The following is a 20,844-nucleotide window of genomic DNA, read 5'->3' as shown; positions in this document are numbered from 1 at the left end:
CTTCCTGTAGGTCGCGATCTCGATGTCCAGGGCCAACTTGACGTTCATCAGCTCCTGGTACTCGCACAGCTGCCAGGCCATGCCCTGCTTCGCCTTCTGCAGCATTGCCTTCAGCTTGGATAGTTTGCATTCTGTATCCTTGAAGGCCACTTTCCCCTGCTCCTCAGCTTCGGCAATGGCTCCTTCCAGTTTGCATCTCTGCAGGTAGGAGATTTTCATTAGTGCAATTTACTTGCATGTGCATTGAATAGTTCAGAGATGTTGAATCTGCCTGTGCATTCATCCACCCGCACTTCATCATATTTTCAGACTCTATAGATAAACCTCCAACTCTAGGACAATTCTCTCTGGCTTGTGTGTTGTCTTCTTGCTGCAGGTCCATACAGATGGTAGTTCAATTATTAGTAGCAGTAATAGACTGTTTTGTTCTGTACTCTGTATTATCAGCAAGTCTGAGAGTCAAGCAGCTGACATGTATTTCATCAAAACTGGGTTAATTACTCCCTTTCTCTAGCGGAGGAGTTTTGGAAATCCACAGCCTGGGAATTGTGATTGGCACATTATTGTCCCTGAGTCATCCTTACCTGGGCTTTGGTGTTTTCACATTCTCCAGTTAGTCTCTGAATCACCCAATTCGGCTCCATAATTTCATTTTTTGAGTTACGCAAGCTGTTGTCATGTTTGCCGGTGGCTTCTCTCAGTTCCTCATACTGAGGAGAGAGAAAATGCAATGAAAATAAATACCAGAGTAGGGAGATGAGTCAGAGATGAAACTGCTATGTGATTCTGGGACCGCAGTCCCGGATCTTGAGCTTTAAGGCCAAAACTTTTGTCACTGGTGGACACGAATGACTCATTTACCCAGTAGCAGCTCTGTGTGTGAAGGTGTTAGCAGACGATGTATCACACATTAGGAAAACATAGCAGGTGGCTAAGAAAACAAACAGACCTTCAAAAATCCCGTTCAACCCAAATTAGGAAATCTGAAGAAGCATGGCTCTTAGCAGAAGTGGGGCATAAATACTTCTGTGAGCATCCATCACAACTTGCCTTGCTGTATGACCAGGACTCTGTGTCAGCCCAGCTCCTTTTGGCAATGTCCATGTATTGATCTTTGGCATCATCATTGATGTTACCCATGTCCAGGCCTCGGCTGTTGTCCATTTGCACAATAACAGAGGTATCTGGGATGGCACAACCTGAGCAGTGTCCTAGGGGCAACAGGAAGATTACCAATTGTCTGCACCACAAGTGCTTTCCCAGTATATTTCCATGGCATGGATACAAGGAGATGTCTACTCTGTGTACCCTGACTTGAGGCTCACTGCAGAAACCCAAAGGATTTTCTGCTTTAAGCTCTCCGTTTTCTGCCTCTGCCGTCAAGTTGAAACAGATTCCTTAGGATTTTGCCCAATGCAACAGTAATGCCTTTGAAATCCGGAGTGTTAGTTTGAAACATGAAACACCAAAAATCTCCCTGAACTTAAGTGATGGGTTGTGGGAGCCGAACTCCATGATCCTCCTCAAGAGACATGAGGTGGAGGAAAAGGAAAAAGTAAAGCCATTACCGCTTGGAAGAGGGACTCCACCTTGGCTTCCAGCTCAGCTTTGTTCATGTAGGCACAATCCATGTCCTGAAGCGCGTCAGAGAAGGTTTTATGAATTGAAAGAGCATTCTCTTTAATGCCAGCACACGATGGCATTACAAACTCCTAGTGCTGTTCTTTTCAAGGACATAAGTTTTACCATGTTATTAAATTGATTGCTTCTCTCATCATCGTAGGCACAAGATAAAAATTGCTAGACAGAGAAGGAAAGGAAAGGTCTTGACCAGCTGGGGTATACAAACATCCCAGAAGACCATGCTGAACTGGAACTGACTCACTTAAGGTGGGATTCAACTCTTCTAATTAAATCTTCACAAAAGTTGGCCTTTAGGTCCCTCTAGAGTCTCTGGAGAGGGAGAGGCAGTCTCTCACCTGCTGTCTTTCTAGCAATATTGGCTGCTGTTCATACCAAAAGCCTGGAAGAAGAGATTGAGTTGGTCTGAAATGCTCTTACCTTTTTGAGCATAACAAACTCATTTCCTGCACACGTTTGCCTATTAGTTTCCTCTTCATACTTTCGAGGGGAAGAAAACCAATAGTTTTGCTCCTGGTTATTCAGCCTAAGCAAGAATATGGATCTAATCCTCCTCCACCACCTCCAAATGCTCAACCTCCCCATGGAAACCAACTGTTGACACAAGTCATAGTTTTGCAGACCAGTGACTTGAGCTGCTTTTAAACGCACCCCTATTGTTCAGTTATAGGCTGTGTTTCTAATTTGAAAGGGAGGAATCCTTGATCCCATAAAAACTGCATTTGCAAACCTCTTTTTTTATAGTAAGCATGAAAGAGAGAAGCTTAACCAATCATTTGATGCGTGCAGAGCACTAGGAGTACAAAAAGGAGCACTGCTTTGTTTTACATCAGGGGAAAAGAAGAATTTGAGTTGAACTCTTGGGAATGTCGTAGGTATCTAAAGACGGGCCAACTCAGTTTGCTATTACATCAACCTTTAGCCAGAGTTGCACCTTTTTTGAACCTAATTCTATAATTTACGCTTCTATTTCTATCCTTTGACCTCTGTGATTTTGTTAGCCTCAAGAACAATCTTTTAATTCCCTTGGGACAGGAGATGGACCTGTGCTAGGGTTCTGCTGGCCTGTGACTGCAAGGAGAAAGTAGCTGCAGCAAAGATGGGTGTGAGAGCAGGAGAGAGCCATGGATGAAAAATTTTCCAGCTCAGACCTTTGTACCAGCCAGAGAAACCAAAGACAAAGGCTGAATACATTGAGATGGTGGTGGAGTGAGTGCACTGATCCCGCCAAGAGAAGTGTCCTATGTACGGATTAGCTTACAGCAGAACTGGGTTTGGCTACTGCTTTCTTGTGAATTTGCTTGGCAAACCCCCGTGAATATAATTTTGGAATATACATATATTAGCAAAGGAGGTGGGTGCAGTGCAGAGTGATGAGGACAAAAGAAAAGCATGCAAGTCTCTTCTATAAAATGAAATAGGGTATTTTCAGTCCCATCTTCCCCAAAATATTGAAGGGCTGTGTGCCATGGGTGGAAACCTTCTTAATTCTTTCGCCTCCAGTAGGATAACAGTGAGGGCTTAGCCCTGAATTTCTTAGCCTTTTCTAAAGGTGCATTTGCTTTTATCTGATTTTCTTGGCATTCATCATGGCCTGAGAACGTGTTCTGCTCCATGGAGAGGATCAGAGAGAAGTTCATGCATGCAAGCCTGAAAGCTGGCCTGCCTTATTTAGCCGGGCAACATTTTAGGGTAAAGCTGTGTGGGAGTTGTATGTGCTAAGCACTCTTTGGGTGTCAGCCTAAAAGGGGTTGAGAGAGCTCAGCATCTCTCATGATTGGGCCCTGGATGCTGGAGAACAGCTGCTGTATGTGATAGTTGGCATCTACCATGAAATGGAAGAAGTGATGTTGGCTTCTTTTCTTGCTTTCTCTCTCAGGTTTTTAATTACAGACCTGAGCTCAGAACCACCAGCTTGTCTGAGCCAGCCTGGCTTCGATCTGCTGACCCAACAGAAACCTCAGCTCCAGAGCATCGCACTGTCCTGGGATCGCATCCTCATTTAGCCCATGGCCTGGCAACTCTTTTGGCCATTCCATGGAGGGGTTGGAGCTAAATCCCTCCTGTTTTCCATGCAGGGCACTAGGAATGAGCAGCAGGAGCTCTGCATTGCCTGCGTTCTGCAGGTCAGTGTAGCTGGGCAAAGGCACAGCTCTGGCTGTGGGAGCACGCAGCGATGCTAACACACAGCACAAGCTGCAGGTGTGGAACCAGCCTTTCCAGAAGTTTAGCTCGTGTGCGTGGGATCCATCTTTCCCAACTTTAAAACAGCTCTTTGGAGCATTCCTGCAATGGCATCATCAGCCAACTGCCTAGAGCCCTTTCGGTCCTATGGAAGGAGGTGGTGGGGGACGATTCATCTGACCCCAAAGTGTCTGTTTCTGTCCTTTGATTGGATCTGATGTAGGTATTTACAGCCAGGCGAAACCAGCCCCACCTTCTGGTCTTGCTCTGTTTGGCTGTGCAGCTTGGAAAACCTCCCAAAGCACTTGGGTATTGCTGCGCTGTGACCCCTCTCCAATGCACTTAGCATCCCGTCCCTGTCCCCCCTGCCCCAGGACTGAACCAGGGAACAGGATAAGGGAAGGCGCTGAGAGGCAGAGGGTGCCTATGGTGCGTCTTTAAACCTTATTTTAAAACTGTACTTTTAAGTGAATTTTACAAGGACAGATAAAACCCACACTGTTCACAGTAAGGCTGATTGCAGTTTATTGGAGAAATTTCATAAAACTCAAAACAGTTCAGCAGGAGCAGAAGCTGAGAGGAAACTGGCTGGTTACATTTTGGCATGTAATTCTCTAACCCTCTTCTTTGCCTCCCTCCCCCTTCCATAAAAAGGTGGGGGGGAAGCTAAGAACAAAGGCACTACAACAGATGTTTTCTTGCGTTTTTAACCCTTGTGCTGTTATTGTCTCTAGGCTGAGTTCCCTGACTGGTGGAGGGGTTGATTTGCTGCTGAGACAAGTGGGTTATGTGCAGCATATAGCAGCCTGTGGGTTTCGTGCTCTTCTGGCTCGAGTTACACGTACTGGGTGGGTGAGGAATTACTATGAAGAGCCCTTTCACCTCTGGAAAATGAAGGTTGCGTTGTTGGATGTGGGTAGAGCTGGAGAGCCCTGGAGCAGATAGAGAAGTGACAGCAGACCAAGAAAGTTGGGAAATGGAGCAACTGCTTCTTGCTGAAAGATGCTTTGTTCTCAGTTCTGCAAGCCCCTGGGGAGAGCAAGCACAACAGCAGGGAGCAGGGTTGATCAGGAGGGAACATAAGAGACTGTGGTCTCGGCACACCTCCTGGTTTCTGTCGTGAGCAGGTGAAGAGACTGGTTCTGCTTTCATGTACACTGGTGTAAATCCAAGTCCTTCATCATCTCCGGATTTACACCAGGGCACCAGAGCCAAGGGGACCTGAGGGACGCTGCAAGCTGAGCTCTAACAATGGCACCCATTAATATGAAGGCTGATTACTCATTGCCAAGCAGTGCTGGGCTTCTGGTCAGCTGGGGGAGAGTTTCTGCAAAGGAATTAAGTGGACTTGGAGATGTCTCTCTGCCGATCCAGGAAGTAGTGCTGGGAGTATGGTTTCCCCTAGTGGGAACGCGATAAGCACGGCTCTTTGGATGCTGTTAATAGCTCTGTGCTGGCAGCAGGAGGTGGTACTCAACCTCTTCTGCTCCAGGGGAGCTGGGTGCTGCTGTGACTTAGCTCCGATAGCTCTTCTTGGTGGTGGTTTTCGACACAAACCTCATGCTGGAGCTGCTTCCAGCACCAGAGCTGAATCCTGCAGCCAGGCAGCTCCCGCTGCTGGCGCTGGCACTGCCGACCCCCAGGCCAAGCCTGCTGTTGAAGCCTGGCCCCAGTGTGGTCCCACCTCCGTAGCTGCTCCCGGATGAGACCACGGCTGTGATGGGAAACCACAGGGGAGAAGGTTAGTTTGTTTGGGATAGTACGAGGGAACTTCAACGTCTGCAGATACGTATGGATGGTTTTCCTTGCACAGTCTACCACTGCCTGTATTTCACATATCTTATTCTTTAGCTTTTCTTTCTATCCTTTAGCAGAGATGGCCTTAGACTCTGGAGTGTCCTGGAGTAGTCTTAACGTATAAAACCTTTCAAGTTCAGAGTTGGCCAGAGAAAAGATGCATCAGGCTCCTTGGCCACCTCAGCCTTGCAAAGAGTTGCAAAACCCATATACTCCATTTTTGTGCTGGTAGCTAATAGCTGCATAACTTATTCTCATTGCGTTATCGCCAGGCCCAGGTACATCTAAGGCACAACTCGATGAATACTCAATCTATTCAATCTATTAAGAGCCAGATTACTTACAAATATTCACTGCACCAATGCCTTCTCCAGCCAGCCTAGAAGAGAGGACAGAGAAGAAAGGGCTCGTTATTTAGGACAGGTTCAAACAACAGTTTGGCATCAGTGCTGTTAAATAGCAGAGTGGTCTGGGACTCATTCTCATTGATGCAAAATGGCACAGACCTGCTCATGGAGCTGAAGCAACATTTACCCCTTTCAGAGATCAAACCCTGAGAGTAATATTCACTTCTTAGGAAACAGCGAGAGTTAAAGTTTAACCACCGCTTAAGGTATCAAACACAGACTAATGAATATCCAGTAGTAATTAAATCAGTTGAGATATGCTTGCAGTGCATTAAGCTGCAGCTGCTGCAGAAAGGAAGCAAAAATTACTCAGTGCAAAATACTGAGCTTCCAAGGATGGGATTTTCCCATCCCTCTTCTGTGGAACCAGCTGGTATAAATAAAGGTGTTTGACTTTGCTTATGTCTTCTGCTGGCAAAGCTGCAATGTGTGGGAGTGCAGCCCTCCCTAAAGCTCACTGCTCCTGGAGTTTTGTAGCCCTTCCCTTTCTTGTTGCAGATAAATGTGAAAATATCTATGGGTTTAGACGTTATTTGGTTTGCAGGGGCACGAGGAGCCACCCACCTGCTCTCCTCGCCCTCCAGCAGCTTCCTGTAGGTCGCGATCTCGATGTCCAGGGCCAGCTTGACGTTCATCAGCTCCTGGTACTCGCGCAGCTGCCGGGCCAGGTCTGCCTTGGCTTTCTGCAGAGCATCCTCCAGCTCAGCCAGTTTGGCTTTGGCATCCTTGAGGGCCAGCTCCCCACGCTGCTCAGCATCTGCGATGGCTGTCTGCAGACTGGCACACTGCAGGAAGTAGAAGTGTGTCTGGTGACCCCTCGGTGGGTTTGGACCCCAATATCCAGGCATCCTCGCAAGAGCACAAAGTGGTGGAGGTGCTCCCACATTTGGAGGGGTGCTGCACACCGTACCTGTTTCCTCACACTGTCAATTTCCGAGTGGAGCCGCTGGACCACGCGTTTCATCTCTGAGATCTCTACCTTGGTGTTGTGCAGGTCAGCCCCATGCTGGCCAGCAGTGAGCTGCAGTTCTTCATACTGAGAAGGGCAGGGACATGAGACACCAACGAAAAGTCATTGAACTCATTGGTAGGGGCTGACCCTGCTCTGATCCTCTCTCGACTGGGTCTTCTGTCTCTTTCTGTACTCAGTAAAAGCTCGTCCTCATGAACTTCAGCATATTGCCTTCCTCCCTCCATCTCTCTTTATTCTCCTCTACCTCTCCTCAAAATGGCATATACAAAAACCTCAAAATCTTATCCAAATTGACTTGATTTTGCACCCTACTCCACAGTTCTATCTGCTTGCACTCTCCCATATAAAATAGCCTTTGGGAAATGCTAAGCAATAATTTTCTAGCTCACCTGATTAATTTTCACATCCTCACCTTGCTCTGGTACCAGGATTCGGCCTCTGCCCGGCTCCGGTTGGCGATGTCCTCGTACTGCGCCTTGACCTCTGCGATGATGCTGTCCAGGTCCAGGCTCCGGTTGTTGTCCATGGACAGAACGACGGAGGTGTCGGAGATTTGTGACTGCGTCTGAGATAGCTCCTGTAAGTCCAACAACATCTGCACTCAGGCCCAAATATTGACCCCAGTGCTTGTCCTAGAGATTATGCATAGTAGAGTGGTAGGGGTGGGAGGGAACTGCAGCTCTGAATATCTCTTTTGGACCTGTTTGATGCTGTTGGTAGCAGGAAAATGGGGAAATAGCAGAAAAAGGAAATCTGACAAAATCTTACTGCTTCATAGAGAGCTCGCAGGAAGTTAATCTCATCCGTCAGTGCATCCACCCTGGTTCCCAGGTCCACCTTGCTCATGTAGGCAGCGTCTGCATCCTGGAACCATGACAATGGAGATGGAAAACCACACCTTGCCTACCTGCTCCCTTGCACAAAGACCGGTTGTCAATTCATGCAAACCTCAGGGGACAAACCAGGACTGGGAGTTTCTTGACCTCTGTGCCTTTAAACAGAGCAAAGAGCAAACTGATCAAACTGATTTCTTCCCCCCCTTTTTTTTTCTCTTGCATTCTACATTTCCTCTGAGAATGGGGATATCCATAGACCTAAGCAGTTTTTGACATATCAGAAGCCACTGGATTTCCCATACTTGGCCTGTGCAAAGGGGCAGAGCATCCAGCAGAGTGACTGCAAGGTATGGATGACCCAGGTTTGATCTTGTATCTTGGGGATCACAGCTCACATGGATTTTGGATGAGGGGCCTGAAACAAGAATCAGCTATTGCCAAGGACTGACACACTGGCACAATTGGGTGTTTCATCTTCAAGGAGGGATGACTACACATTTGCTAAGTGCTTTGCCCAGCTTGGCATTGCTGGCTAAAAAGGGTCATTTGCATTCAAATGCATTTTGTCTTTAAAAATTGTGTCCCTTCTTTGTTGTTGGCCTCACCTTCTTGAGTAACATGAAGTCGTTCTCCGCAGTCGTGCGCTTGTTGACCTCCTCCTCGTACCTGTTGGAAGGGGAGACGAGCATTGCTTTACAGCTCCCAACCTCCCTGTCTGCCACGGGGGTATGGAAATCCCTCCTCCACCCATTCATGTAGGGCGCTGGTGGAGAGAATAGAGTCTGTTCCCAGGGGCTTTTAGAGCCCGTGCGTAGATCTTGGGAGAAAACAACATAAATAGCTACCTGGTAATGCACGTCTGTCCTTGCTGTGTCGGTGCATATATTATGTCTATTATTATATATATATATCACCGATTGTGATAGAAAGACAGCACCCTTGGGCTAGGTGGTGGAAGGAGGCCATCTAGAAAAGCTGCAGGCCTTCATTAAAGGCACGTTTTATCCTCCCTGACGTTTTCGCTGTGAATGGGAGCCTTGTACTCCCCAAATTTTCTCAGGCCGGGAGGGCTGGGTGGAGCCGGAGCTGAGCTCGCCGCCGCGCCTGCCTTAGTCAGAAGAGCTGGGATCTCCGACGCCAGCTCCCGCGGTGGCTTCGGGAGGGCCGGGGTGCGGAGAGCCGAGATCGGGATCAGGGGATCTCTGACGCCAGCTCCCGGGGTAGCTTCGGGAGGGCTGGGGACGGCTGAGAGCCGAGGTTGGGTTCGGCAGCGCTGTGCATCCCGCTCCTGGGGAAGGATGAGAACCAGCGCTGGCCATGGAGTGGTGCCCGGCTCAAACGAAGTGAATTAGGTACGGGAGATGAAAGGCAAGAGTTCAAAGGAAGGAGTCTGTGCAGCTCATAAAAACATTAGCCTTTCATGACCCTTTTGTGGGGGAAGGGCTTCAGATTTCTTCTCAGGAATGTCCAACCCTTAAAATCATTGCCATTAAGTGCTAGCCTCTGTATAGATTTGTGGGTCTCTGAGCTCTTAGCCATGTAGAAAAAGAAAATTAATTTGGCATATGTCTAATTTCTAATTACTGAATTGATTAATATTTGACTCCAAAGAGTAAGGCATTAGAAAGAATAATTTAGGATCCACAAAGTGTAAAAAAATAAAAAAAAAATTTACAGGCAAGGAGAACAAATGCCTAGCAAATTTGGTTTTTTGCTAGGGGACAGAAGCAGTGACATCCCCCTGGTAGGTGCAGGTGTTGTTGCCACAATGCAAGGTGATGATGACCTCAGCTAAGTGCTGAGGTGTGTGATGTAATTGAGCTTTTGCCCAGAGATTCCCTGATCTAGAGCCAGAAGGAATACTTGCCACTTTATGTCAAATGCAGGTAGAACATGAAAGCCTGAGCCTCTTCCAAGACGTGACCTTTACTTTTCAAAGAATTTCTTGTCTGAAGCCATGGTGAGCACAAAGATCTTCTCTCGTCTGAGCAATCTCTGCTGCTGCAGACTGTGCTAATGTTAGGCATTGCTTTTCAAAGTTTAACATTGCTTTCACCGTGGTCCTGAGAGGAGAATGGAAGGAGGAAACTCTCTGACCCATGTAATCAACAGCATTATTGTGCTTATGGCAGGGATTCTTCCCTGCTCAGCTACCTGGAAATTGGATGTTTTGGGTTTTCCTTCTGTAGCTGATGGAAAAAGATACTTATCCCATCCTAAAATGTATTCCAGCTGGCTAATTTCTAGCAGACTCTGAGGTCTAGAATGGCCAAACTGACATAGGACAGAATTTTTCTCTACTAAGCGTTTCGTTTCTGAAGTCACAGGGAACCATAAAAGAGGCCTGAAAGTAGACCGTGCCGGATGATTTCTCTGCCCCAAGGCAGTCATTTCTGTTCCAATGCTTGTTTTAGGCTAGAGGCACTATTGGTAAAGGTGGCAGAAAGTGTCAGACGCGTGATCTCCCAAGAAGGGCAGAGCAGAGGGTTTTTGGCAGAATGTGCGTCCTTGTTTTGAATTGCAGCCTGCTCCTAGCTCTGCCTCTCGTTTTTCTGGTTCCAGATTGACAATTTAAGCTCCTTACTTATTCACGTCCATTAAGCAGTGTATCCCTCGTGGGCATGGTAGCAGACACTAAAGCTTGATAGATGTTTTTCCAAAGTGCAAAGAGAGGAGGAGGTGTTCCCTCTCATCCAAACAGCCTAAAGAGTTAATGAGCTGAGCTGAATCCCTCAGCAGAGACCTCAGTGACTTTCCACAGGGTGGAAATTAACTCCTGGCTTTCAGGAGTGCTAGAACTACCCAGTACATCCATATTAATTAGCATTATTATTATTTTTTTAATAAAAGAGAGACAAAGAAACAATTAAGCACACACTTAAAATTGATCTTTCTTTTTCGGAAGATTTTCTCTCCTGGAAAGGAACTCACATCAATAAGAAAAGTGAGTATTCAGAGTGCTTGGATATTAAAAAAAAAAGCATATGTCATGTAATGTGTAGAGTGCTGCTGCTGCTATTTATATGCAGCTAAAGTGAGGGGAACTAAGTCATGTTAGTCCTTTCTGAGGTTTCACAGTTTTTGGTTGCCTTGGGTCTTTTAGCTCATCCAGAAAGAGGACAGAATGAAGAAAAACTGGATGGGTTTCTTTTGTGTGTGTGTTGCTTACCTGATCTTGAAGTCTTCAACAGCATCCTGCATAGCCTTCAGCTCAGATCTGAGCCGCAGCCTGTCCCCTCCTAGAGCCTCAAGCTGTCTCCTCATGTTGCTGATGTACACTTCAAACATAGGCTCAATGTTATTTTTCACAACTTTTTGGTCTTTCAGGAGGCTCCATTTGGTTTCCAGTACCTTGTTTTGTTGCTCCAGGAACCGCACCTGAAACCCATCATAGCAGTTTAAAGCATTCAGAACCATCAGCTTAAAAACTGCCTCACTTTTCATGAGAAGTGAGCTTTAATGCGAGGGGTTTTGTTGTTGTTTTCATTCTATTTCATGTAATGTAAAGTGGACTTTAGATAGTGATATCACTGATAGGAAAATTTGGAAACCAGGAACAGTATTCAACTGCAAAGAAACCTGCAAATATAGTGTGCTCTATACCCAGACTATCTACAAGCTCTGACAGAGTGACGTTATGTTTACGGAGGTAGTGAGCCAAACAAATTCCTGAGCATTAAGATTTAGAACTGAGGTTTTAGAAGCTAGCTTATAACATGGAGATCAATCCTGATCCCACTGTACTTGCAGTGACAAACATGCCAGGCTGGATGAAGAGAAACACATCTTACCTTGTCAATGAAGGACGCAAATTTGTTGTTGAGGGATTTGATCTGGTCCTTCTCCTCCTGACGCACTCTCTGCATGTTGGTGTCAATCTCCAAGTTAAGAGGTGCCAGGAGGTTTTGGTTGACTGTGACCCCTTGAATACCTCCAGGGCCGCATCCTCCTCCAAATCCAAACCCAGCTCCACCAGCCCTGTAAGCAAACCCACCGTGACCTAACCCGTAACTGTATCCTGGTTTAACAGAGCAATACTCTCCGCTCATGGAAATCCTCTTGCTTCTCCTTAGGTTGTGAAGGCTCCTGCTGCCAAAACCACCACTTATCTGTCCTATGCCTCCACCACTGCTGCAGGACATGGACATGGAGCTGAAGCTGCTTCGGTTTACAGGCATAGTGGCAGAAGCAGCACCAACACCCTTAGCGAGTCCTCCTGACCTAGTGCCAACTGACTTCTGTGTGATTGTTTGCTGGTGGCAAGAGCAGAGGATGATGAGGTGAGATGGCAGATGGGCAGAGATCTTCCAGAGTTGGGAGCTGGAGTACCCCCCTGCCTTATATCCTTTTGGAGAGGGCTGCAGCCCAGTTGACTGAGCTAATCAGCTTGGTATGCTGGCACGTGGCCACCTTTCCCAGCCCGTTAATCACCTGGCTCACTAATGCAACTGGTTGGCAACCTTCAGGCTCATAAAACTAACTGAAATTTCTAACCTGTGTTTTTCAGAGTGGTGATTACTTTACTGGTGGGAATATATATATGTATATATATATATAAAAAATATATCTGTGTGTCTGAAAGTTCCCTTTGAGCTTGCTTTTAGCTTGGTGTCAGTGCCCATTTAGTTTAAAGCTGACGGGACTGAATTTTCCACAAGAGGGAATTTAGAGATGTTGAAAATGTCAATTTGATGTGCTTCACTGAAGAAAAATCTGAATTTGCCCCTGAATTGCTCCTGGGGTAGGAGTGACCTGTCTTGACCTAGGCAAGGAGAAGTTAGATGTCTCGGTCTGTGCTCCTCAGCTTTGCAAGCAAGACTTCATCTGCACACTGGTACTTCTGATAAAGATAATTTGGGAGGCACCTGTGCCTTTCTGTTTGCTACAGGGGGAGCCTGGATGCTTTGCTTAGCTAAAAGGCTGAATGATGACATAGCTGAAAGCAGATGTTCCCCCAGAGAGAGAACAGGTTGCCATGTGAAACTCCAGGCCATCAGATACCTGTTTGCTGTTGGATAGCGTTGGAATAGCCTCCAGCAAACCTGTTCTGCTGGTGTCAGGAGAAATATGGTGCAGAGATGCCAAAGAAAGACGGGCAGGTGTTAACAAGGACAAGCTATTTCCTTTCAGGTAGTTTGTTATTGTGCTTAGATCTGGAGGATTAATGAAAATCAGGGGTTTATTGTATCGCCTTCTCTTTAGGCTAGGAGTTGGCGTGCCCTTAATGTGCGTCATGTTTACCTCTAGCGCTTTAGTCACTCAGCAGGGTTGTGTCAGAGACTGAACCAGCACAATCTGCTGCAGTAACCTCAGCACAGGGGTTGTTTCTTAATATGGTCTTTGGTGCTTTTGTAGTTAGCCTCTCATTTCTGCTGTTCAGGAGAGGGAAACTAAACCTTCCTTACTCTCAGAATCCAACACATCTTCAGCCTATGTCTAAGAACTTGATTCTTCCCAAAGAGGTTGAGTTTTGGGGTTTAAGGTGTCTTTTCCATTTCAAATTCTGGTAATGTCAATGATGGCATTTTATTAAATCCTACAGCTATTGTGTGTACAGAATGCAAGAGCTGAACTACTTGCTTGTTGGGGAAAAAATGGCTTTATATCCCTACATGACTCATAACTTAAAACCTTGAAAGATTACAGGGGTTTGGGTGTGATCAAGGTGACCTGAAACTGCTGAGATGCTGTAATGGAGAAATGAAGATAGAAGGACATTTTCGCTAATGCCTGGTAAGGAAAGTAGATATTTTCCTTTTCCATGGTGGGTACTGATGCCAAAAAATCTTGTTTATGCAAATGGCAATGGAACATCACATTCCTTGTTCCTCTGAGATATAAGTGGTACCTGTGGAGTTACAGTGAGGGCAGAGGAAGGAAAGGTCTCAACTGTTGTGTGTGTGAGTTGTGTTTCCCTTCAGCTCTGCTCTGCTCTGTCAGGTGCTTTTTCCCCTGTGGCACTATAAAGTAATTGAAATTGAAAGGAGAATGCAACAGAATGAATTTCACGTGCCTTTTATTAGACAAATTCTGGGAAATGAGGCTTTCAGAGAGTCAAAGAACAAACAGGAGCATGACATGTTTATATAAATAAGGACAGACGGCTTTGACTTCCAAACCTTTTGCAAGTAACAGAGTAAAGATTGCACACAACACGAGAGGAAGCTTGGCACACGCAGGCTAGCAGTGCTGATGTCTGAGTTTAGTAGCATCTCTTGCTTGAAGAGGTGGTGGAGACGTACTTCATGCTGGAACTGCTTCCACCAACCACGCATGACCCAGCCATGCCTTGTCCGCTTGAGCCAAATGAGCCGAAGCCCATTCCTCCAGCACAGACCCCACCTCCAATACTGCTGCTACCCCCAAAGCTGTGAGAGTTTCCACTTCCATATCCTGATCCTACAGTGGTTCTGGTCACAGCTGCAAGAGGAAAGCACCCTTGTTAGAGGCATCCACAAACAGTGACCCCTGAGTGGCAGGCAGACCAATGTAAAAGTCACAAAATCGTCTTTAAAAGTTACTTACAGATATTCACTGCACCAGCACCTTCTCCAGAGAGCCTGTTAGGGAGCAAAAGGAGAAGGTAAGCATTTAAGGGGAGCCCATGAACAGGAGCTGGTTGAAAAAGCAGCGGAACTTCTTTGAAATGTTTTTGGTGGAAGTTTGCACAAAAAGCTGCCATATTCCTGAACGGCTCATCTTCTTGAGCAATTGCTTGTCTCTAAACAGGTTCTGAGCCCTCTGAATGTGGGAAGCCCAGGGGCCTTTTCTAAACCTGACAAGGGTCTGTGACCCCATTGCACTGCTGGAAGCTGGAAAAAACTGCACCCACCTGCACTCCTCGCCCTCCAGCAGCTTCCTGTAGGTCGCGATCTCAATGTCCAGGGCCAGCTTGACGTTCATCAGCTCCTGGTACTCGCGCAGCTGCCGGGCCAGGTCTGCCTTGGCTTTCTGCAGAGCATCCTCCAGCTCGGCCAGTTTGGCTTTGGCATCCTTGACGGCCATCTCCCCACGCTGCTCGGCATCCGCAATGGCTGTCTGCAGACTGGCGCACTGGGGGGGACAAACAGTGGTTGAATTCCCCATCCAGAGCATAGACCAGTTCTTTGTACCCTGGACTCATGATGGCTGGCCTAGATGCAGAAGATGCTGAATTATGACGTAGGGCTTCTTAACGATCACTGACTTGATCCATGTTCTGGGCCAGGTCACAGCCTGGATTTAATCTAATTCCACACCCCTTTGTATCTCTTCAGGTTTATTAAAATTGTCACTCTTTGTGAAGTTACTGCACTGAGATAAATGCTGTCATTCACTCCTGATCCAGCAGAACTCACTGAGATGCATTTATTTTTATTCGCTGGATTTGGCTGGGCAGCCAAGGTTAGGCCACAGTAAAAGTGCATCTCCTCTCCCTTTACCTGTTTCTTCACGCTGTCAATTTCAGACCGCAGCCTCTGGACGTGGCGGTTGAGCTCGGAGATCTCCTGCTTGGTGTTGCGGAGGTCGTCCCCGTGCCTGCCTGCGGTAGCCTGCAGCTCCTCGTACTGTCGTGGAGAGAGGAGCAACCGGTCAAGGTAAAGTCCATCAGTTTAGTGCGAAGCAGCATGGGGAAATGTGGGTGTTTGTGCTCAAAGCATGCATCTGTTCTCAATCCCGAATAAGCACTTAGAGCTTTGTAGGATTTTTAAATCTGAAGGATCTGGGGCAGGGGGCATGGTTTGCCCAGAAGCCTTCCTGGGCACTCACCCTGGACTGGTACCAAGACTCGGCCTCCTCTCGGCTCCTGTTGGCGATCTCCTCGTACTGAGCTTTGACCTCTGCAATGATGCTGTCCATGTCCAGGCTGCGGTTGTTGTCCATGGTCAGGATGACAGAGGTGTCAGAGATCTGGGTCTGCATCTGAGACAATTCCTGCAGAGGCAGCGGGCATTTGGGTGAGTTGCAGGCATGAGACTCTTCCCCTCTTGCTCAAGGGGCAGAAATGCTCCAAGTAGAGGGTAGAGCTGGCTGTCCAAAGGGATTTTTCCAAGAAACTTTCAGGAAGGGTTAATACAGCAGGTGAAATGGGAAAAGCATTGACTTTTTAGTGCAACAGAGTAAAAAAATAATCTGTCCTGAGCTTCTGAGGTGGGAAAGGGAAGCAAGGGCATTAGAAACTAGAAGGGCATGAACACAGGTGCTTACTGCTTCATAAAGGGCTCTGAGGAAATTTATCTCCTCCATGAGGGAGTCCAGCCTGGCTTGCAGCTCGGTCTTGTTCATGTAGGCAGCATCCACCTCCTAGAAGAGGAAACACATCACAAAAATGAAGCAGTTTTCAGAGGAGAAGCTGCAGGATGTGTTTCTTGCTGTGGTCATGCAGACAGCTCGCAGGCCTGGGAGGTGGAGCGTGCATGCACCCACCTTCTTCAGGATCACAAATTCGTTCTCGACAGCTGTGCGCTTGTTGATCTCTTCTTCATATCTGCAGGATGGAAATGGAGGGTTGGTCTAGGCTTATGCAGAAGTCGTTTTGTTAATAACTTGTTTTTATATGTGCAGTTTTGTACCTTGGTCTCTTAGCTCTATGGCTTTCTGCCTGTGACTTTCAGACACGAGGCACTGAGACTCTCTATGTCGCATATGCAAACTTAATCCTGGGCCTTTTTCAGAAGATTATATTAGCAAAAAAGGCCTTCTTTCCTTGTCTGACTGCACCGGTGCAACAGAGCTGTCATCTGTTGCAGCCCACTTGCTTGCCAGACAGACCACAAATGAACAGACTTACTTGTTCTTGAAGTCCTCAGCAAGGCTTTGCACCTTGTTCAGTTCACCTCCCAGGTTCTCCCTGTCTGCCAGCAAGCTGTTCAGCTGTCTCCTGAGGTTGCTGATGTAGGTCTCGAAGAGGGGCTCAATGTTGTTTCTAACGGTTTTGTTCCCCTGTTCTTGCAGAATGGCCCACTTGGTCTCCAAGACCTTGTTTTGTTGCTCAAGGAATCGGACCTGAAAAGAGAAAACAGATTATTTCAGAAACAGTGGCTTCAGGATGGTTTCCGTAAGAGAGGCCAGGTACCATCCTGCTGAAAGGGGGGAAGCTCTCAGCCTGTGGGAAACAGCTGTCACTTCATACTCAAAGATTGGGCAGTAGCACAGATTGCTGAAAGACAAATAGACGGAAGCAAGCATTACAGATCTGATGTTAACATTCCTGACTATATGGCAAGTTCTGCTTCCTTACATCCTATATCACCATTTCCCCTCTGCTGGACGGTCTTCTCTCAGCATGAATGTGTGGGACGAATGGTCTCAAACCCAGCACCCCTCATGTTTTATTCCCTGGCTGCTGCTGTTAGATATGGCAGCACATGAAGAGTAAAATTGCTGATAAAGATAGAACTTGCTCTTATTTGTGCTTCTCCACTGAAGAATCAGCACAGCATATCCAATAAATCTCATGTCTCACCTTGTCGATGAAGGAGGCGAATTTGTTGTTGAGGGTTTGGATCTGTTCCTTCTCACCCTTACGGATATTCTGGATGTTGGGGTCAATCTCCAGGTTGAGAGGTTTCAGAAGGCTCTGGTTGACGGAGACTTCATGGATGCCCCCAGTCGCAACAGCAGGGAATCCAGGGCCACCCATGCCACCACCAAACCCAAAGGCACCACCAGATGCACCACCAAAACCATAGGAAATTCCAGTGCCAGCACCAAAACCTGCAGGTCCATAGAAGCCACCACCCCTTCCAGCTACTGAGATCCTATTGCATCCACCGACATTGTAGAGGCTCCTGCTTCCAAAACCTCCACCAAATCTTCCATACCCAGCAGCGGTGCCGCAGCTTCCACCTTGGGAAGTTGAACGTGAGATGAAGCTGGTGCTGCAGGCATTTGGGATGAAGGCAGAAGCGGCACTGAACCCAGTTTTGCACTGGTTCCTTGCAACACACTGGCGAGACATGGCAGCTGATGTGAACAGGATGAGAGCAATAGGGAGAATAAAGCAGTGAGGAAGTGGATGAGGGAGGGAAGATGAAGTTGTGCTCCCCAGGCTCAGGCTGGCCCTTTTATACCCTTACAAGCTGGGGATGGGTCTGGTGTGGTGCTCATCTTACTGATTAACCGGGCTCGGCACGCCTAGCAGCAATGCGAACGGTGAGTTCATTGTGAGCACACGCACCTACGAATCACTTGGAAAGTTGCAGGAGTTGCATTTTTTTGTGACAGTCATGGTCTGGCTGTTGAAATATCCGTGAAAATGCTAAATGCTGCCTGCTCAACTTTTGTTCGTGGCCATCCATTTCCCACTCCCTCCTTTCACCTCTGCAGTAGATTGGGCAAGCGCTCACTCATCTGTATTTCACAGATGAATCGTTCCCTTTCTTGCGTAAAAGCACATTTTATCATTTTACAGTGGTCCGAGGTCTGAGAAATCTGTTATTGTGGGTCCGTGTTTCCTGTTGCTGTGGTTCTGAGTAAACCCCAGCAGGGCATCAGCACCTCAGGCCCCAACTTGTTGGAAATTCTGGACTCCTGTTCTCATGCCCAAACGAGGCATTTAAACCGGAGCTGATACAAGAGGGAGAAAGAGGTGATGGAGGGAAGCCAGGGGAGTGATGGGGCATTAATGGAAGTCTTAGACCATCAGCTATCAAAAACCAGCTGGACAATGGGAAAGACATGAAAGGTAGTTTCGTGAATGGTATTTTCAGACCTTTCCTTTCTGTGAAAAGTGTCTACGTTTCATCCTGATTCAAACTGACAACAAGTGATGAAATATCAGAATATGACTTGGGAGGGAGTTACCGCTGGCTGTGACGGCACAAAACCTGAGCTGGCGATTTCTCAGGGCTTCACCTTTGCGGATTGTGTGCCGTTTCCTGACTCATGGGGTGACCCAGTGGGAAGCCTGGGAACAGGCTTCTCTCCCCACATCTGTTGTCTTCCTTTTTCAATAACTCTTACTCACAAGGAAGTTGAGTGCCTAGGATTTGGGCTTGTAGCATTGTTCACAGTCAACTCCCTCTACTCTTATGCCGCGTAGCTCCCAGGAGATGTCAAGTGGTGCATTTCTCCAGAGAGAGATGCACAAGCTGTCTTGACTTGCCCTATGCATGCTGTGTTGTAGCACTGTACGCATGGAAAGTTGTCCCGGAAGAAGATGGGTTGCTCAGAAGTCACTCCCAGTATCTTGTCTGGATGCCCATAACTTTCCAAGGATGGACATGCTTCTCTTGAACCCTGCGGCCCCGGGAGTTTGCCAAGGTACGTCTCTCTTGTGGGTGCCCATGCCCAAGCTGAACATCAGAGGAGCAGCACACCTGCAGAGCATTACTGGGAAGCTGTAGCCTTTCCCAGCCATTAAAAAGACACATGCAGGCTCTGGGATAGGAGCAGGTGTTCTCAGATGCATCTTTCAAGTGCACGTTCGTGCTTGCCATTTCACACTTGGAGGCTGGGCAGTCAAGTGAGTTTGGCCAGAAGGTCCACTGAGGGTGATTTGTGGATGCCTGTCATCTCTTTTTGCCTTTCAGCCATGCTTTTCTCTATTTTTTTTTCACGTTTTTCCTCTCTGTTCTTCTAATGTTTCCCTTACACACCCTGGAATGAAGCTAAAATAACTGTCCTGGGAGTGTTTTGGCTACTGTGAGTTACAACACGCAGCACTTTTTAAGACAGTCACAGAGGAGCTTCTGTGACTAAGCCACCGATCACGTCTGTCCTGAAGAACTCTGTCAAAACGTTATGGGTAGCAATTAGCAATCAGGGTATTTGGAGGCAGAGTTCTGTCCGCGCATTGCAAATTCGAGCCCCTGAGTACAAGCACCATTCCTTGTGTTATGACTAAGGTTTTAATCTGGGCTGCACTCATATTAATGAGGGCTGTCCTCCCCTGCTGGAATACAGCCCCAGGTCATCTCTGCATCTATTTGACAGGTCCCGCTGGAGGGGAAACAGGAGGTTGTGTACCTGGAGATCAGAGCCCTGGCAGAGCCAGCTGTCCCTGGCCAGGACAGCTTGGCCCTGTACCCAGAAATGAGAACCTTTTTTCTTTTTTTTTATTTTTCTTTTTTTTCTTTTCTTTTTTTTTTTTGGGGGGGGGGGGGGGAGGTATCTTGCTCAAAAAGGGATGCCTGGGGAGAATGAATCCTGGCCCCAGCCTTTCCCATGCTAGGTGAAGAGCTTTGTAATCTCTATGTTATGACCCAGGCGATGATGCAATGGATGGCATCCATCTGATGTGCCTGTTGGCTATATACATTGCATCCTGTTCGGTTAGGGAGAGTGTTTGGGCAGCAGTGAGGAAGACCATTACTAAGCCTTGCCCAGGCTGCTGTTTGGAGGGAGGAGGTTACTCCTTCCCAGGAAGGAGTATTTAGTGGGAAGAAATGCCTGGAGAGGTGGTGGAGCAGGAGCGGAGAGCTGCAGCGGACCTATAACCAACCCGCAAGTTGGGAAGATTTCCTGGGGGATATGGAGAGGAATGTGCTGAGTTCAGAGCATCCTAGAAAATTATGGGAAACTGCTGGTCTTGAAGGAAAACCAGAATACAGTCTGTCATTCGGGGACTGCTGGTTCTCCTCTATTAACCCATCGCTGAGTATTTTCCTAATACATCTCTGCACGTTTCCTGATCTTACTGAAATACACAGCGGGTTGGGACTCTTTTTTTGTCACACATTTCTTCAACTCATCTTCCAGCAGTAGATCTGTCACTCCGTTGTAGCTTTCAGCCAGATAATGCCCTGCTTTTACTTCTCAGTTAATCTCTCCTGACTAGTCACAGAACCACATCTAAATTGGATCTTGAAGGGTTGTTTGGTCTGGAGAAGAGGAGGCTCAGGGGACACCTTATTGCTCCCTACGGCTCCCTGAAAGGAAGCTGTGGGGAGCTGAGGGTCAGCCTCTTCTCACAAATAAGTAGAGATAGGACTAGAGGGAATGGCCTCAAGTTGTGCCAGGGGAGGTTCAGGTTGGAAGTACGAGATGTTTCTTCTCAGAAAGAGTGGTCAGGCATTGGGACGGG

General features: G+C 47.3%; 2 protein-coding genes and 1 long non-coding RNA gene across 3 annotated transcripts; 1 reads left to right on the top strand and 2 right to left on the bottom strand.

Moving 5' to 3' along the window:
* The first annotated feature begins 142 nt into the window (after positions 1–142).
* Positions 143–12,049, top strand: LOC310887993. The gene is made up of 5 exons (XR_014575808.1): positions 143–204; positions 1,784–1,890; positions 7,431–7,581; positions 8,078–8,185; positions 11,912–12,049. It is a non-coding gene; the product is annotated as an uncharacterized lncRNA (long non-coding RNA).
* On the bottom strand, positions 4,313–12,016 carry LOC310887974 (keratin, type II cytoskeletal 75-like; the record flags this gene model as incomplete). The annotated part of the gene is made up of 9 exons (XM_083814274.1): positions 4,313–5,539; positions 5,967–6,001; positions 6,594–6,814; positions 6,940–7,065; positions 7,415–7,579; positions 7,771–7,866; positions 8,444–8,504; positions 11,008–11,216; positions 11,630–12,016. 9 exons carry the CDS (start codon positions 12,014–12,016, stop codon positions 5,340–5,342), a joined length of 1,500 nt encoding a protein of 499 aa, XP_083670400.1. The 3' UTR covers positions 4,313–5,339.
* A 1,788-nt stretch (positions 12,050–13,837) lies between the features above and the next one.
* Positions 13,838–17,882, bottom strand: LOC310887967 (keratin, type II cytoskeletal 75-like). Its single transcript, XM_083814256.1, has 9 exons — positions 17,284–17,882; positions 16,609–16,823; positions 16,245–16,305; positions 16,026–16,121; positions 15,588–15,752; positions 15,260–15,385; positions 14,671–14,891; positions 14,364–14,398; positions 13,838–14,258 (listed from the first exon to the last, which is right to left on the bottom strand). The coding sequence occupies exons 1-9, from the start codon at positions 17,776–17,778 to the stop codon at positions 14,041–14,043; spliced, it is 1,632 nt and encodes a 543-aa protein (XP_083670382.1). The 5' UTR covers positions 17,779–17,882; the 3' UTR covers positions 13,838–14,040.
* Positions 17,883–20,844: the final 2,962 nt, after the last annotated feature.

The sequence above is a fragment of the Anser anser genome (genome assembly GCF_964211835.1).
Source record: "Anser anser genome assembly, chromosome: 30".
NCBI classification, from domain to species: Eukaryota; Metazoa; Chordata; class Aves; order Anseriformes; family Anatidae; genus Anser; species Anser anser.
Note: the sequence above shows the minus strand (reverse complement) of the source record. Positions and strands in the feature narration are given on the sequence as shown.